This window comes from Molothrus ater, chromosome 4 (genome assembly GCF_012460135.2).
Source record: "Molothrus ater isolate BHLD 08-10-18 breed brown headed cowbird chromosome 4, BPBGC_Mater_1.1, whole genome shotgun sequence".
Classification (NCBI taxonomy): domain Eukaryota; kingdom Metazoa; phylum Chordata; class Aves; order Passeriformes; family Icteridae; genus Molothrus; species Molothrus ater.
This window is the reverse complement of record NC_050481.2, coordinates 23,091,501-23,108,980: the sequence shown is the minus strand read 5'-3', so window position 1 is coordinate 23,108,980 and position 17,480 is coordinate 23,091,501. Positions and strand designations below refer to the sequence as shown.

Genomic DNA, 17,480 nt, shown 5'->3' with positions numbered 1-17,480 from the left:
GGGGCAGAAAACAAAAATGCTCTGATACTGAGCCACAGGCCATTACTGCCTGTTCATTTGGTTCTTCTGTGTGTGTGTACTTGGCACAGCACATTTCTAACCTGCAGGTGCCATTTTTATTGTACTGTGCTGTCAGGCTATGCCTCCAATCCTCCTTGTCCTCTAGCCGGCCTTCCACAACGTCTGTTAACTGTGTCCCAGTTTCACAGTCACTCTGCTGGCAGGAAACTTGTGTTCTCAAAAAGGCCTGTGTTACTTTTTCTTCACTTCTCTCTCCCTATTTAGAAGCCTAGAGAAAATCATGTGTCTTATGTTATTCATCACAAGCACTATCAACCCTGCTATATCACTTTTTCTTTATCCTTTTCTCTTCCAGATAAACTGTCAGTGCTGGTGCCAAAGGTTTTTCCACCGGGCAGAACATGGCCGATGCTCTGCAGTGCTCCCATCTTTCCAGTTGTGGAGTTGATGCTGAGGGGGATCAATGGGACTTTGGACTTTGGACCCTGAAAGAAATGCTGTGGGGCAGGGGCAGCTCCCAGGTGGGGGCCTCATGGCTGGAGTGGATGAAGTCATCTGGAGGTTGGGGATGACAAAGCATGAAGGAAAATGATTGCTGCAGATGGCAGGGCCGCTGGCCGGAGGGAAAACACTGGGGATAGGTTTCTGTGGACCCATTGAATGCGTGTTGAAAACCCATTTGGATCTCATGATGAATGTAAAAATGTTCTTGGTATACCATTTAATTCAGACCTGCTTGGAAGAAAGTCTCTTGAAATGAGCTGTAGCGGGATTCCCTGGATTTGTTCCTGGACAAGTGAGTTTGGTGGCAGCTGGCCAAAGCTATGCTGGGGAATGGGTTGGTACTGTGAAGCCTTTAAAATTGCTCCACCACAAAACAGTTGGCTGTGTCCCATGCAGCAATCTTGAGTGGAGGCTGGCAGAGAAGCAGGCTGGGACATGTTTCCTGCCCTGTACGTTCACATATGTTGTGCCATGAAGTGGTGACGACGTGCTGTGATCATGCAGAGACAAAAGCAGGGCAGTCAGTGTGCCTCTGGCACATGCTATTTCTTATCCCTAGTGTAACCATTATCCCTGAACAGCTGCTGGTCTGCCATGGCTGGTACTGCTGCGCTGCCATTGTGGTACTCTCTGTGCATTGTGTCCACTGGAGCACTAAAAATCTAGATCTTGGTCATCCTCCTAGGAAAGCCACCCAGGCATCTTTGTGCAGAGATCTGGTAGAAGCAGTGTGTGGCTGTGTGGTACAAGCTGATCCTGGATCCCCCTGGCAGCCATGGTTCATGAGCAGCCATCTTCCCTCTCCAGATGTGGGAAAGGGCAGGCTGAGCACTGGTACCAAAGTTCAGGTTTCTCCCCCAGCTGTGTGGCTTTGAGGACTTCTAAGATGTTGCTGTTAGTTTATGCCTGCAGCTGAGCCCTGGTAATTGTGCTGTGTGAGTCTTGCTCCATGCAAATATTTATTTAATGTAAATCAATAGGAGGCAGGCATTTCCAGAGCCAGGAGCCCTTCATCAGATCCTGGGGGAGGTCTGAGAGATGAGGGACTTAAAATACTTGTGTTAATGTACAGCTCTTAACTCTTTGGGCTGTGATGGCAGACCTGGGGTGGGTGGTACAGGTCAGCAGGCAGTGCCCACCAGGATGTGAGCTGGCCAGGCCTGCAACCACTGCAAGAGAGTGATGTGTCCTATTGGGACCTGCTGCAGTTGCACAGATGATATTCCCCTGGTTTCTCATCCTTCAGATGCCAGCCTTATGTGCAAGGTTGTAAATCTTCCCATTGGCAAGAACTTAATGCTGGGAAAACAGGGCAGAATCCACTCCAGCAGGAGATCCAGAGGCCAGGTAGAAGAAGTCAAGCCACATACCTTACTTCAGGGGGAAAAGCTGCCAAATAAAAGCTGGCAGCTCAGTCAGCTTCCTGTCTCTTCAGGTATCGTTCCAGCTTGGGAGGATAGCTTGGGCTCAGATTTCATGTGTTGACCTGCTACCTCTGGTAATGAACCTTACGTCAGTGAATATCATTAACTGATTGTGCTTCTGTGTTGCTGTGGATAAACTGGAGACTCAAAATTGTCAGTGGTGGCTGGAGAAGGTGAAAAGGAGGTGAGATCTTTGAATGGTGCTCAGGAATAATGCTAGGAAATCCTTTGTCCTGAGTCTTGCTGCCCATGAACCATCCCTGGTACAGGCAGAACTTGTGTTAGAGCATTCCCTACTGTCACCTCCCGTGCTGGGTGGCCTTCTCCTCCTGTTTTGCTGCTACTCACCTCTCTTTCCGTTCTCCGTAGGAAGAAACTAGCGATTTGTTGCTGTGAAGTTGCGTGGAAACCACATTGTAAAGCAACCACAAACTGGAATCCTTTTCCAGCCGGAGGCCTGTTTCCCAGTGTGCCCATCTGGTCTGGGATGCGTGAGCATTGAAGGAATGAGAGGACAGAGCAGACTGCAAGAGGACTTACAGCCTGCTCCTTGGGACCGCAGCCCTCCTGCCAGGGTGTGCCACCTCCGTGGGAGCATTCCCTGGCCTTTGCAGGCACTCAGGCTGCTGCTGTGCACTGAAGCCGTAATGCCGGGAGTGTGGCAGTATGGAGATCAATCTAGTTGGGTCTATTTAATACAAAACGGTGATTGCTCATCCACCCACTGTTTAGTAACTGGTGTAACTGTGTTTTCATCCAAATTTTTTTAATATGCAAAAGCCATTTAATTTTCTATGCAGTTCAGAAACATCTCGCCTTTGCAGTTGCCAGGTGGGAGATCCATGCAGGAGAACCAAACCAAGCGGCTCATAGTACTTTTGATTTTGCTGTCGCTGTTTTTAAGGATGCACACTGGGATCCTCATACAGCATCCCTTTGCTGAGCTCCTGCCTCAGACCTCACTTAATATCCCTCAGCCCCAGGGATGAGGGCCCTGTATTTTTGAAGGATCTGTAATTTTTCATTATTCAGTCCACAAGGAAAGAGGGTTTGAATGCAGTGCCCTAACAGCAGATACCTGAGTTCAGAGTATGTATTATGTTCCAGTTCTTGTCCCTGCTCAGAGAGTTACCAAACTGTTAGAAATGACTAAGGCCTCTGTGGAGCACTCTGCAGCCTTTACTGAAGATGTATTATAAAGAGGTCAGAAAGGACTGGGACATCAGCCCTGTGGAGCTGACAATGAATTTTAACTCCTTTGGAATAGGAGGAGAATCTCCTGGCAATCTCCTAGACGCCTCTTTCACCCAAGACAATTGTACTGGTTTTACTTATTGGTTTGCAGACCCCTTGCTTGGCCGGTTTTTGATTTCCTGCTGAAACTGGTTCAGACAGATTTGGAAGCAGAGCTAAGGAGCTGCTTTGCACTCCAGGACTTTCAGCAGCTGGAAGATGTCCTGGAGTACCTTGTGTTAGGCTCTGAAGCAAAACCTGGGATTCAAAACTGCATCCGTCCAAGCCAAACTCCCAGGATAGCAGCTTTGCCTTCTTCTGGGTCTGTGTAATGTGAGGAATTGCATGTCCCTAAGCAGCATACAACTAGGTAGAGGTGAGAGAGAGTGAGCTCAAAGGGTGATGCTGCACATTTAGGTCATTTTAGGGCTTACAGGAGTACTTGGAGACTTCTGGCAGCTGCAGAGGGTCCTGGGTGATGGGACACCTCTGTTTTAACTTTGCTCTAAGCAAAAAGGTCAGAGAAGTAAGATTGTTTCCAGTCTGCCACAAGGCCAGGGTCCCTTTGACTAGTCTCCTTTCATGGCAGTGCTGTTCTTTCTGCATTGTCTGTGCTCCGAGCTTGGGGGATTCAGCTTTAGAAAGTTAAACTGAAATAGAGGCAAGTTTGGGATTTACCCCGCCCTGCCTTATGTTCTCTCAGATCAGATGGAAGAGACTGGGGGCTGCAGAAGCACGGGTCATCTCCCTTGCAGCATCCCCCATGCCACAGTTTCATGGTGGCTGTAAAAACTCAGTAGTGTCTTTGGGTGTTGCTTTCCCAGGAACTCAAGATGTGCTTGGCTGTGCTGTAGCACTGGAACTTACGTGGGGTCCCTGTTCTCTTTCCCATTGTACCTCTGAGGCAGCTAAAGTTTGTCCAAGCAGTTGAGGCTCCTCACGGTGAGGAGTTAGATACAGTTGTGTCAAAGGGAGCTGCAAATGTTATTTAGGAACTCACTAAGTGAGATGAAAATGCACTGGCTCACTCCTGCAGAGCCAGATCCCGGAGCTCAGTTCCTCTCGTGCCCTTTGGATGGGATCTTGGGCTGGCATCCTTGTAACAGCTGTGCCGGGAGGTGGAGATGCTGCACTGCAGTAAGCACAAGAAGAGGCAAGCAAGTGGGCCTCAGTGTAGCACTCATCACACGCTTCATGGCTCAGTTCAGGACTGTAACTGCAGGTATTCATATAACCTACATCACTGGGCAGGACTCTGCGCACACACACATGCATGCCCAGACATACACGCACCACACCCACACTTGCCCACATGTCCTCGCCAAAATGACTGAAAATAAAAGTGATCTCAATCTCCATGAGAGTCCTGGCTGTGTGATTTGTTTTTCCTCTTGCAGTGCCTCCTTGGGCTCTAGCTCTGGAAGGGTCTGCACCTAGCTGGTGATCTGTGCTGTAGCAAAGTCATGAAGAGATTTGCTGTTGAATGAATCTGTGCATGGAGCCCCTTATTTAGTATCTGTGAGTCACTGTCCATTTCAGCAAGGCAGGTGATTTCTGGGGAATAGCTTTTTTACTCACTTTGAAGGTTTTTTTATGGGTTTGTGAGGCCCACTCAATGGTTCTCATTGGTACCATGTTGTTTGCATTTGTGTAAAGCTTCGTTTCCTGCTCATGTTCAGAGCAGGTTTTGGAGGCAGGGTAGTAAGGCAGGTGGTCCTCTGCTTGGCAGCAGGAGCCTTTGTGGCAGCACCAGGAGGATGAATTTAAAAAGGGAGCAATCCTCCACTGCTGCAGTTTAACCCCCTCTGGCAACTAAGCATCATCACAGCTGCTCACTCACCACCACCTCCTGGTGGAAAGGAAAATAGGAAAAAAGTAAAACCCATGAGTTAAAAGCAGTTTAAGAATGGAAGCAAAGTAAATATAATAATACTAATGATAGTGATTGCAATGAAAGAGAGAGGAATAAAACCCAAGAAAGATGCGTCATGCACAGTACAGTTGCTCACTACTCACTGACTGATGCCCAGCCCCTCCCCCAGTGATGGGGGATGAGCATCAGCAGCTCCCAGTCATCTCCTCCTCCTCCCCTCCATTTATATACTAGGCAAAATGTTCCATGGTGTGGAATATCCCTTTGGTCAGTTTGGGTCAGCTGTCCTGGCCATGCTCCCTCCCAGCTTGTGCACCTTCTCACTGGCAGAGCACAAGAAACTGAAAGGCTTTGACTTAGAATGAGCACTACTGGGTAACAACTAAATAATCAGTGTATTATCCACAATATTCTCATACTAAATCTAAAAAACACAGCGCTGCAGCAGCCTCCAGGAAAGCTAACTATCCCAGCCAAAATCAGGACATGCACATATAGCCCCAAGGACGTGTGTGATCTCACTTCTGTCAGCACTCAATGTGGAGGAGACAGACCTCTGTGGCACACCCACCCGAGGATGACAAATGCTGCACAGCAGGTCTTGGGGAGGGGATGTCATCATCTGCAAGGAGATGCTGGTGTACCAGAGATGGGAGACTGAGGCTGGGTGCTGGGGTCCCAGCCACAGCAGGGCAGAGAGAAGATTCTGTGCTGTTTAGTGGCTGGCAGATGTGGAGCTATTGGCGTGGTTGCTTTAGTTGGGTGCCAATACACATGAGCCTCCATCAGTGAGGGATACTGGGCGGCATTTTGGGACTGTAGGAAGCACCAGTAGAAAATAAACTGACCTGTGGTGAACAGAGAGACTTCAGCGCTTTGCCTCCACCTCCTGGCCAAGAAGATCCAGAGAGCTTTACACGTACTTGTGTCGCCCACCTCACCCTGCTTGTTGACTGTGGATTAAGGGATATGGGGAACAGCAGGCACGGCAAATTCCCTGGCAGGAAGGGGCTGGGGGTCAACTGCATCCTTCTGGTGCCTGTGACCTGGCACCCAACACACCACGGGTGTCCTAGATCCGTGTTTCGCGTGCTCTGTGCAAAATCACAGGAGATGATGAAAATGCCACCAGAAGGAGGACGGAGGCATAAATGAGACGTCTGCCCAGTGTGTGTTTCCCGTAACACGGAGAGCGCTTCCAGCGAGCTGCCGTGACCCCAAACCCCGGGGACACTGCAGGGCGGCAGCCCTGGAGGGCTGAGGCGGGCGCAGGGGGCGGCGGTGCTGCTGCAGAGGGGCAGGGCCGAGGGCTGGCGGGGCAGCGGGGGTGAGGCTGAGGCGGCCGGGCACGCGTGGCACCTGCCTACCGCAGTGTTTGGTGCCAGACGGAAACGCCGGGAGCCGCGGCCGCAGCTGCTCGGCTCTCACGGGGCCGCTGCTCCGCCCAGGGGCGGGCTCCGCGCTCTCCCGCCTCCAACGGGCCGCCGTCCCCGCCGCGGTTCCCGCCGCCGCCGCCGCCGCCATGGAGGAGCAGAAAGAGAACCGCCCGCAGGCCGCCCGGGACGAGGCGGCGGCTGCTCCTGCAGCCCGCCCGCCGGTGAGTGCGTGGGGCGGCGGGGGCTGTGCTGGGCCGGGCCGGGCCGGGCCAAGGCCGCGGCCCCGCGCCCGCTCGCCCAGGGCGGCCCGGCTGCCTGCCTTGGGCCTCGGCCCGCCCGGCCCCGCCTCGCCCCGGGGCTCGCCCTCCCGGGGGCCCGGGGGACGCCGCCGGTGCCGCGGGCCCATCCGCGGCCGCGCCGTGTGCGGGCCCCACGAAGGCCGCGAGCAGCGGGCGGGAGCCGGGAAGTGCCCGTAGTTTTCCCTCTCGTTTACTGCTTTGTTTATCTTGCACGCATTGGGCACCGGCCCGCATGTGGATTCTGGTTAATTCAGTCGTCGAGAGAAATCTCGCTGCTCCTGAAGGCTTTGCCCGTTTGCACCAGAGAACTCTTTCTGTTGAGATTAGGATGCGTACTCAAGTTTTGTCTCCAATAGCTGCTGTTCGACGTGGCTCGAGACTCGGGCATTAGTAGCCCTTTATTCTGTTTGTTGCTGTTTAGGAAAACATTGTTTCAGAGCAGGCTTCAGTATTGATTCTCTTGCCTATCTATAAACTAGTTCACTCAGTTTGATCATAAGTGTAACAGTGTGACGCTTTACTGCGATCTGGTGCCAAAACGAGCTGTGAAATGCTCAAGCATCTTGTTTTGAAGTTCTTAAATGACTTCCTGATTTCTCTCTTTTCTAGGGTAGACAGCATTGTAAGATCAGTGATCAAGAAACTAATGGCAAAACCTCAGCTGCCAGTTCAAACGACTTCAGCGATCCGATTTACAAAGAAATTGCTATAACCAATGGTTATATCAACAGAATGACCAGAGAAGAGCTCAGGAGTAAACTCGCAGAGTTCAAGCTTGAAACCAGGTGATTTGTAAATATGTTGATTTATCTTTGAGAGCAGTAGAGTCATGAGGGATGATTATTTTAAAGCTTAAAAACTCAGCACAAAGTGAAAAGCAGACTCAGCACCAGACACCAATTGTTTTATGTGCGATCTTGTTGCAGCTTTTTTGTTGTAGGATTAATGCATACTGCTTAATGTGTGCTGTCTCAACTGGCAACCCAAAGAAATGCAAGAATACATAACTGAAAGTTACTTCTCATCACTTTTTGGTCAAGGGGGAAAGAAAAACTGCTGTGGTTCTCAGCTGGTGCTGCAGACCTTCATCATACAGCAACTTGCTTCAGAACATCCATATTTTTATTTAGTGTACCAGTACGGATCCGATACTTGCTACAAACCCTGGTGATGGAGCTCAGGATTTAATCACTGCAGAGAAGTACCTTTAGATGGAGAGTTTGCTACTCTGAATATGTGTACTAGAAAAATGTGAAAAAATGAATGTATTATAAGCTGTATTATAATGTATAATAAGCTGAATGTATTATAAGCTGATAAGCTGCTCACTGGGGCAGAGGCAAGGGAGTATAGTGTAGTTCCTGCTGTACTGGAAATGACCTGCAAAATTAATAATTCTGTGACCAGGCAAGATATTGACCTATTGTGAAGAAGGTCAGCTGAGAAAAATAGTGTGTTGTTCCTGTAGGCAGCAGGAATGAGGAAGTAGTGCTGGGGAGTTGGTTGGTTAAATTAATTTAGTGCCTCATGAGGAGAAAATCTTATTGTTACTTGGAAGAATTTTTGGTAAAACACATTAGATTTCTATAGCTATTTAGCAGTTGCTGTGATTTAAAAATTGAAAGCAGAATTCAGGTAGTATATTATGTGTTTGTGGCCTTCATTAGGTTATAAGTTTTCTATATGAGTTTTTTAATTTAGTTGTAAATGCTGAAGGCTTAAAATTTCTCTTTTCCCCAAGCTAGGTTTCTCTTGTCAATATATTTAAGTAAGTCTAGTCAGAATGTGCCTTATCTGTAAAACAAATAGTGCATTAGTTTTAATGTACAGTATTGGACAGATTACCACACACCATCCTTTCCTTCAAGGTTATTGTGATAGTCAATCATTTCCTATTTTCAACTTTTTTTTATAAGTTTGGTGAAGAAAGAGGTAATTTCCCCCTCCATCAGCTCCCATACTGTCTCAATTTTTAATGAACTGGTCATTGGCTTAAATAGACCAATAAACCAGAGTGAAGAAGAGTTACCTCTGCAGAAGCAGCTGATGCTCTCAAATGCATGTTTAGGAGTTTGATTTCAGTTCTTCTTTGTGGTTCACTGGGCTGCTTTTCTGATAATACCACTTGCTACACATATCTCCTACAGCTTCTGTGATTTTATTTGCAATGAATAATTTTGAAAATCACTTCCTTGGAAGGGTAAATGATCCTCATTTATTCAGTTTAGCTCTGGTTTGGTACATGGCAGTTCTGGCATATGCACTCATATATTAAAATGTTTATATTAAAAGGACACGGTAAGTAACTTCAATTGCCTGCCATGTGAATTTATTTATAGCCACAAACCTCCTGAAAAGCAGGACCTTGACCAGAAGGTTTTTCTGACAACTGAAATCTCAAATACTTTATTTTAATTGAGTTATTCAAGCTCAATAAAAATTTAAATTGAGAAAAATCTAAGATGTGGACATTCAAGATGGATTCTGTGTTGTCACACAAAGCCACTGATGCAGAAAGGCCTCAGGCATGCATCACTTCAGGTAGAGGGGAATGAATACAGGTGAAGCAGTACTTCTTCCAGGGCCAGAGGTCAACCATGAGCAATCTACAAAGACCTGAGCTTTGGAAAGGCTTTGGATATCAAGTCTTGCCGAAGCAGAGGTGACTGCAGAGTGTCTCTGTGCCATGCTTCCCAGTCTGTCTCTGGTGTTGTATTGTGAGGGGTACCACAGCCTCTGGGTTATCCCAGAAGTGGGTTTAATGTAGTGTAGATAATGGGGCTAACGCTCCTCTATGGTAAAGTGGAATTCAGACTTCACATATGCTGCTGTTCAAAATGAGGTTAAGAAGTGTTGAGCTTTCAAATGTTAAATATCACTTCAGTTTTACAGCAAGGAAATAATTAAACAAGAGTGTGATCTTTGTCACTTTCCCTATTTCTTTAGAGGAGTGAAAGATGTACTGAAAAAGAGACTGAAAAACTATTATAAGAAACAGAAGCTGATGCAGAAGGAACACATTAGTGGAGACAGCTGCTATGACTACATCTGTGTTGTGGACTTTGAAGCAACCTGTGAAGAAGGAAATCCGCCTGAATTTGTTCATGAAATAATTGAATTTCCTGTTGTCTTGGTAAACACACGTACCCTGGAAATAGTAAGTGATCTAATGGCTGTGTTGGTCTGCTATTCTTTGAAGTAACTTGTTTGCATCAGAAAGTCTAGATTAGTTTCTAAGTAGATATTGAACTTCATTAAAAATAGCATACTTTTTTTTTTCATAAGGCTTTATCCTCTGTGCCTCTTAAGTACAAACAAAACTTTCTCTTCTGAAAGCATTTTCCAAATGATCATCCAAGTAGATCATTCTCCTGCTGTTGACTCCCTCTATTGATATGAGTTTCTCAGCTGTCCATGTATGTTCCCACCTGCCCTTTCTTTCCCTGCTTTAAGGCCCACAAATCTATTTCTAGGACTCAAGGCATTCATCATAATCAAAAATGATCAATTCTGTGGTCCTGTGTGAGGCGATCTAGAGGACACTAATGGAGGCGCCTGGAAAGTGAGCTTGAGTGAACTCCCACTTCTTGCCAGGCTCAGCTGTTTCCACATGGTACCCAACAGACTGACAGCTGTGTAACCTGATTTTAAACATACTTCACAGGCATTTGGTAGCCTCAAGTGCTCTGTTGCAGTACAGCTTTCTTTTAGGACAAACTACCTGCTGCTTAACTGAAATTGAGTCACCCAGTGAAACAGAGGATGTGCACACACCTCTGACTAATGATTCATTTATGAAGAACTCTTAATGGAAAGAGGATTTCCAGTAATCATTGTGATGCTACAATAAAGAATAGCTGCATGTATGACTTAAGAGCAGAAAAATGATTGTGCAGATTACCAGGATTGTTTTTATGGCTCTTAGAGTGGTTTTTGGTTTTTCTTTGTTGTTTGTCTAAAAGGGTTTGTATAACAGCAGGGATTTGGGGCTTTCTTTTTTCCATGAAACTTGCCTTCAGTCTTCACTCTTGTGTTGCTCAGTTTCCCAGAGTGAGATTTTGTTTGTCTTTGCCTGGCTGGCATCCAGAGGTGTAGGAAGCTTCTTGTCTGAAGCTTCTGAGACATGCGGCTTGTTGCTTTCCTTGAATTGCAGGTGAACCTTTAGAGATACCACCTAAAAAACCTCATGCCTCTCACTTATTTTTTACTTACTTTCACTCTTCCCAAATCCTCTGCTTTTTTGCAGAAAAAAGTCCTTTTTCCCTCTTAAATCCACATTCCCACTCTTTGGTACCTACTGGCTGGAAAGCCACCTGTCCTGTTAGGAATCTGATGATGGCCAGTCAGGAAGCTCCTGCTGGCTCAGGAGGTGCACATTCCTTTTTGCCTGCAGCAGGACAAGTAGCTGCTGTTGCCTCTGGGCTGCAGGCGAGCCAGAGAAGTTGCCTTGCAGGCTGCAGAGTGTGCTGCAGCTGAGAGATTGATTCTCCTGTTACAGGAGGATACCTTTCAGCAATACGTGAAGCCAGAGATTAATCCCAAGCTTTCAGACTTCTGCATCAGTCTGACAGGAATAACCCAGGTAATTTGCACTTTTGTTTCTTTAGGAAGAAATAGGGAAAAAAAAGGGATGTGTTGTTGATGTGTTCAGACTGGAAACCTTAAATGGTAGTCTTTCATGGTTACTTTTCTGTAAGGCCTATTCTCTTAATCCTTGTTTTTCCCCTCTCCCAATTATCACAGAGCTGATTTCACTAAGTTGGTCATTTTGTGAGGAAGAATATTCTCTTTTTAATTCATGTGGAGAAATTTAATCTTTAGTAGGGCAAAGGATCTTTTGAATTGTATCAGTTCCTCTCCTAATATTTTTGCTCTGAAGAGTTTAGAGTCTTAGAATGGCAATGGCTTGTGGTAAGTGACTTAAGAAGAAGCCTGGGAAACAACCTCAAAGGTTTTAATCCAGGTTCAACTACAGACTAACCTTGTTACCTTTACAGAGGCTATTAGGAGGTTGCCTCTTTAGCAGAGCTTTTGTGGTGCTATTTTTTCAGTTTAGAAAAACCTGTCCAGTCATCTGTTAATGTGTAATCTGGTTTTGTAAAGATTTTGATGAAGCCAAGTTTTTAATTGCCCATATACCAATACAGGTTGATACATCTAATGCTGAGGAATTTTTTTCTGAAAAAACGTTCCTTACTTTGTTGGTTTTTGGTTTTGTTGTTTTGGTTTGTTTGGGTTTTTTTTGTTTTTTTTTTTTTTTGTTCCCTAGGACATTGTTGATAAAGCTGATATTTTTCCTCAAGTTCTGCAGAATGTCATAGAGTGGATGAGACAACGAGACCTGGGAACAAAGTACAGCTATTCCATGTTGACTGATGGGTATGTCCTTATGCAGCCTTCAGCACAATCTAAAACTGCAAAACCACGTTTAATATTTGTGAGAGCATTGCTAAAGATGGATCAGGACACTGCCATTTTGCTGGGTTTATTTTAATTGAAGCTTTTGTTAAAATTGGTAAAACTGAACTGAACTATTCAAAATGAAGCTTAAATCCATCAGATGGTGCCATTTCTTTCCTAGTGGTCTGTATGCAGCAGAGTGCTGCTGAAGACTTTATACTTTGTTGCTACTGTAATTCTCCATTTATATCTGGCACATAATACCTGAAAATAACACTCTGCAATTTTTAATTTTTTACCTGTAATTACATTGCTATCTCTGGAAGCAACAGTGAATTAAAGAAAGGAAATGCTAAAGCAAAGCTGATGCAAGACTGGTTATATTACTGGGTCTCTGGAATTCCCCTCCAGAGGAGTCCCCTCAGTGAAATTCCTTAAGGAAAACAGGTGCATTGAAATATCTGTTGTATAGGTGAGATAGCATAGACAACTAGAAGAGATGGGGAAAAAAGCTTTACTTTAGCTTGCAGCTTACAAACTTGTTGGGGTGGTTTCCTTCAGGAAGGCAGGCTGCTAGATAAATAGGATTATAATTTCTCCATATTTTCCTAGAGATCTGGTTTCTCATAAAACTTGGTGCAGTCTAGTTTCAATAACCTACCTGAAGTAGAGAGATAAATGCATACCCAAATAATCAGGAAGATTTAAGGTGTTGCTTGCTTCCCTGAGGGCTGTGTGAGCATCTAATTTATTGGCAGTTTTCAGTGTTGGTGTGGTAGTTGGTGTGCTATTTTTTTCCTAACCGTTGTGGACCTGAAACCATCCTGGTGAAAGTCTTGCTCCTCTCATTATTTTTTTTTCCCCATGATTAACAGATTCATATAAAAAATTCTTTACCAGGATTACACCAAATGAGCCTTCACTGAACTGTTTTCATTCTACTGATCACCAGAGACAAGACAGCTTTTAGTTCTACACCAGTGCAATATGTGGAACACAGGGTTATAAATGACTAATGTTTTCCTCTTTTGACTTTCTAAGATCTTGGGACATGAGTAAATTTTTGAACATCCAGTGCCGTATTAGCCGTATCAAATACCCTTCTTTTGCCAAAAAGTGGATCAATATTCGCAAATCATATGGGAACTTCTACAAGGTCTGTACAAATTCTGTTTCTCTTACGGGAAGTTTTGGTTTAAAAGTCTAGAATGACCTGTTGTGTTGTCATCTCTACTTGTGTAGTATAAAATTATAGTACTTGAACTACTTGCCTGGTGCCTGATTTTCAAATGTGTTTCATGTGCAGATCTCACTTCACTAATTGAAGATCATATAATTACTGCATTTTGATTTTAATCCTGTTTTTAAGAATCGGCTTGTGCTCTTTGAAGGATGGTCTAAAAATGTTATATCGGTCCTCTTAGATCAAGTAGTTCAGCTGAAAAGACTGTCTTGATTTTTTGATTATTTTTTCCTGTTTTCATGCAATACACTACAAAACTAATTTGTAGAATCTTGACTTTTGACAGTGTAATGGAGGCAGAGAAAGATTAGGATGTATTACAGTGGAATCAAATTGTCAAGGGAAAAGTAATACTGAGTTCAGTGCTGGACCTTACTGCTGCTTTCTGTCAGACTACCATAAAATGAGTTATTGGAGATTCTAGCAAATTCCCAATCAGCCTACACTCAAGTACTTTTTTTGAAAGGGATTTCAGCCTAGCTAATGATCTTCATTTGATGGGCTTTTTCATACTAAATGTAACCTCTAGATAAAAGAGAGATTGACATTTAATTAGGGAAGAGCTTTACTTTGTGCTGGACGAATATTACAGGGTTGCTGTAGGTGTTGCTGATCAGATCCTGTGAAGGTTGAATGCATTCAGGAGCTTGATGGTCAGTGAGAATCAGGAGCTTGGTGCTTCTTTAATCACTTAGAATTTAAAAGGAAAACCAAACTCAGATTCCCTCTGCAATGTCACTGTTTTTTGTTTTTTATAAAGATGATTAAACTTATCTAGGTCACAGCTTCCACCCTTGCCAGCACAAGTGTATCTTGAGCTGGTGCTGGTCAGAGGCTCTTGACCCAGGTCCCAGGTCTAGACAAACTCCTGTTGACTATTTCTGCTCTGTAAAAATGAGTCTCTGTCTCACCAAGGTGCTTTGAAGTTAAATGGTAAGTGATCTGACAGAAGGCAACATGACAGTAATTTGTGACTTAAGGAGGCTTAAAATCTGCATGTGTTTCTACTGCCCCGTGTTAGACTAAAAAGGCTTGGTACCCAACCTAATCCTTGAATGTTACTCACTTTCTCCATCAGGTTCCTAGGAATCAGACCAAGCTGACAATCATGCTTGAAAATCTGGGCATGAGTTATGATGGGAGACCTCACAGTGGACTTGATGACTCCAAAAACATTGCAAGGATCGCTATCAGGATGCTGCAGGATGGCTGTGCCCTGCGGGTGAATGAGAGAATTCACGGTGGGCAGCTGATGACAGTCTCCTCCTCAGGCCCCTTAGAGGGAGCCCCTGCTCCACAGATGCCCCGCTACAGAAACTAGCAGGTCAGGGCTCTGCCCGGGGGCTGCCCTCACATACCCGCTAAAGGCTCCACAGCTTATTGAATGGCACCTCTGCCAGCTTGTCTGCCGTGCAGAACCCTAAAGCACCTTAACGAATCATCTCTGTTGAATAAAGAGGAGCACGGAAGCTGTTTGTTCTTTGAAGCCTATTACAGCAATTTCTTTTTGTACTGATGACTTCTGTTGTTGTTTCCAACTTTGCTAGCAGTGAGGTTGATATCTGGAATCCAGACAAAGTGTTAAGCTTTTAAGAAGGTGTAATTGGAACACCTGCAAAGAGGGATTGGGCCTGTGTGCTGCTGTACTACCCCAGCCTGTGGGCAGTATTTGTTCACTGTGATGTACTCCAATGATATCTAGCATCTGCTTATTCATTGCACACAAATAAGCCATTCCTGGAAGAACTGAAGGAGCAGTGGTTGGGCTGGCCCTTCCTGATGAGGCACTCTGCTAAGGGTTCCTACCAGTTTTTTAAATTTTTTTACAAAGTCTAGGAGAAATGGGTGTGCATTCATCAGTTCTAAAGCAGTAGAGGAGTACTCTGTTGTTTGAGGTTCTTCTTTAAGGAATATGTTTGTCTGCTTCCCCATCAAATGGAAGAGCTGGGTGTTGAATAAAAATTTCATTAATGTAGAATGATGGTATTTTTCTATTGTTTCAAACAAGAAGGTTCTTTAGATTTTCACTTTAAGGATCCCATCTCCTATTCCTGCAAAGCTGCCCTTCATTTAATGTTGTTTTTAGACACCATCAGCCATTTGCTCTTAAAAATGAGTGAAGTAAAAGTAAGTTCAAAACATGCCAAGTTGTTAAAATTTCATGCTCTGTGATTATTACATAAAACAAAACAAGAATCTTCTCATTCATGGCTAAAGACATGTTCAGCTATTTTTGGTATCTTCTTGTGCTTCTGCCCCATGGAGCTATGCCTTTATTACAAAATATAGCATTGGAAGATTAATATGATTTTATTGTTAAAGGCCACAGTTAATTACTAGCAACTTGTGCTTACTCCCCAGGCCTCAGATAAAATGATATTCAGAAGAGGCCAAAGTACTAATTTGCTTTGTCTCCATGGGCTGTTACAAAGTGCACCGTTAATGTGATCAACTTTGCATTAGAATGGTTGTTCTGAAAAGTGGAATAATGTATTTTGGTTGCTCTTGGTTTGAAAAAAAAAAAAAAATTGCTATCCCTGTATTACAATTCACCCTTTTACCACCTACATTCAGGACACAAAATAACCAATTAATAAACTGTTAAGAACACTGACTGTTTGACTAATCCAACTCCTCCCAGCCCTGCTTTGCTCTTCTGACTGTTAAACTGCATCAATGGAACTGTGAAAACTTCCATTGTAAATTCATGCAGGAGGGAGAAGTATTAGTGAATTCTCAGTTGCTTCATATGATTTCTTTCTTGAGTCACAGATTTGGACAGTCATAACTGCTTCAGAGTTATGGTTTTTGGTGGTTTTTTTTTTTCCCTGAAAGTTTGGTCTTTTTGTTTGTTTGGGGTTTTTCTTTGCATGAAAGCAGATAGTTACTCTCTTGTAGAGAACTTTGTTGAACTTCATAGTTGTTTGTCCTTTTGTAGCCCTACTTGATGGATTTTCATAAGGTAAAATACAAATCTCTGATATGCTTTCTCCTAAAGCGCCATTTATCTGTCAGCCCAGATTTTGTACAAATTCTTATATACAAGCTTTTTACTGTAGTGACTGTAGTATCCTCTTTTTCTGAAGTACCATGGTACTTTTTTTTGTGTCTGAGTTACGGTTGTGCAAGTTTCTGTGACAAAATTGAGTCTAGTTCAGCAGATCTCCCCTGGGCATGGTGGCAGCCAGAGACTTTATCACTAGTCTTTATTTACAGGTCTGGAACCAGGCTCACAGTCAAATGAGTATAGGGGGATACAATATAAGAAAATAAAGGTAGTATAGAAAGTAATCTTGCCCCTTAAGGAGTTGCAGCTGAGCCAATTATTAGAGATTAGGAACAGGCTGCAGCTGTAGCCAATAAGGAGAAGAGTGCTATAAAAGAGTGGATTGGTTGGTTGAGGGGGACTGGAGTCAGTTGGCTGCTGTGAGAAGAAGGAAATCAGTGCTTAGAGGAGCTGCCTGAGAGAAACATCAAGGAGGTACGAAACTAGCAATATGGAACCTTTGCAATATAATGACAACAAATGAGTTGTTTTTTTTTTTTTACAGATTATACTACAGGTTGCATAAGAGCTGTTGTAATTGTACATCATTTATTTTAAGTGCAGAGTTTTTTATTTTTGCTAAGTAACTTCAAAAAGATATTTTGAGATAAGGGTTAAATCATAATGCTTTTCTGTTTACTGTTTGAGTAGGTTGGGATGTTTTCTATCAGTGAGCTGCAGAAATCAGTAGAATCATTCCAGATACTATTTTATCTGTTGGATTAATGTCAAACTGTAAGGTGTATTTTCACAGAGTATTTGATTCTGTGATTTTGAGATGAAGTGAATTTTAATGATGTTTGCTGATTTGTTTAAAATGTAAACAAACTTATTAAAATAATTTCATATTTTTAAATATGTCAGGTACTGAATTTGATCTGTAAAGCATGAGATTATTTCAACAGTCTTGGGGGTCTTTGCATCAGCTCAGCTCATGATTTGTCTTCTCTAGTAGACCAGCAACATTGCCATGGATGGCTTAACTCCCATGCATGTGACTAGTTCACAACACTCAGTATTGAAATAGATTTTCCTGGCTACTTCGTACCACAGGGGAAAAA

At 44.1% G+C, this 17,480-nt stretch overlaps 2 protein-coding genes across 6 annotated transcripts in view; both read left to right on the top strand.

Moving 5' to 3' along the window:
- The window catches only part of MFHAS1 (multifunctional ROCO family signaling regulator 1), a 35,143-nt gene extending 30,603 nt beyond the window's left edge, over positions 1 to 4,540 (top strand). For 2 of the 3 annotated variants that reach the window (XM_036382116.2, XM_036382115.2), the window contains exon 3: positions 377 to 4,540. Coding sequence is in view for 1 of the 3 variants with exons in the window: in XM_036382115.2 (XP_036238008.1) it covers positions 377 to 380 (4 nt within the window). In the remaining 2 variants the exon portion in view is untranslated. The remainder of the gene's footprint in view (positions 1 to 376) is intronic. The other variant, XR_004980111.2, reaches the window with a different exon arrangement.
- Positions 4,541 to 6,518: 1,978 nt separating this feature from the next.
- LOC118686364 (3'-5' exoribonuclease 1-like) lies at positions 6,519 to 17,277 on the top strand. 3 transcript variants are annotated; one of them, XM_036382562.2, is made up of 7 exons: positions 6,519 to 6,652; positions 7,340 to 7,515; positions 9,677 to 9,887; positions 11,229 to 11,312; positions 12,000 to 12,109; positions 13,172 to 13,286; positions 14,452 to 17,277. In XM_036382562.2, exons 1-7 carry the CDS (start codon positions 6,578 to 6,580, stop codon positions 14,692 to 14,694), a joined length of 1,014 nt encoding a protein of 337 aa, XP_036238455.1. In that variant the 5' UTR covers positions 6,519 to 6,577; the 3' UTR covers positions 14,695 to 17,277. The 3 variants fall into 3 exon arrangements, with proteins under 3 accessions (XP_036238455.1, XP_036238456.1, XP_036238457.1); XM_036382564.2 differs by having other exon boundaries at positions 6,539 to 6,652; positions 7,345 to 7,515; XM_036382563.2 differs by lacking the exon at positions 11,229 to 11,312.
- The last annotated feature ends 203 nt before the right edge of the window (positions 17,278 to 17,480 follow it).

What these genes read in the sequence shown, in the direction of transcription:
- LOC118686364 (XM_036382562.2), top strand. Translation starts at nt 6,578, where the DNA reads ATGGAGGAGCAGAAAGAGAACCGCCCGCAGGCCGCCCGGGACGAGGCG. An exon ending in CTCCTGCAGCCCGCCCGCCG is followed by an intron (nt 6,653 to 7,339) that starts GTGAGTGCGTGG and finishes TCTCTTTTCTAG; the next exon opens with GGTAGACAGCATTGTAAGAT. An exon ending in ACACACGTACCCTGGAAATA is followed by an intron (nt 9,888 to 11,228) that starts GTAAGTGATCTA and finishes CTCCTGTTACAG; the next exon opens with GAGGATACCTTTCAGCAATA.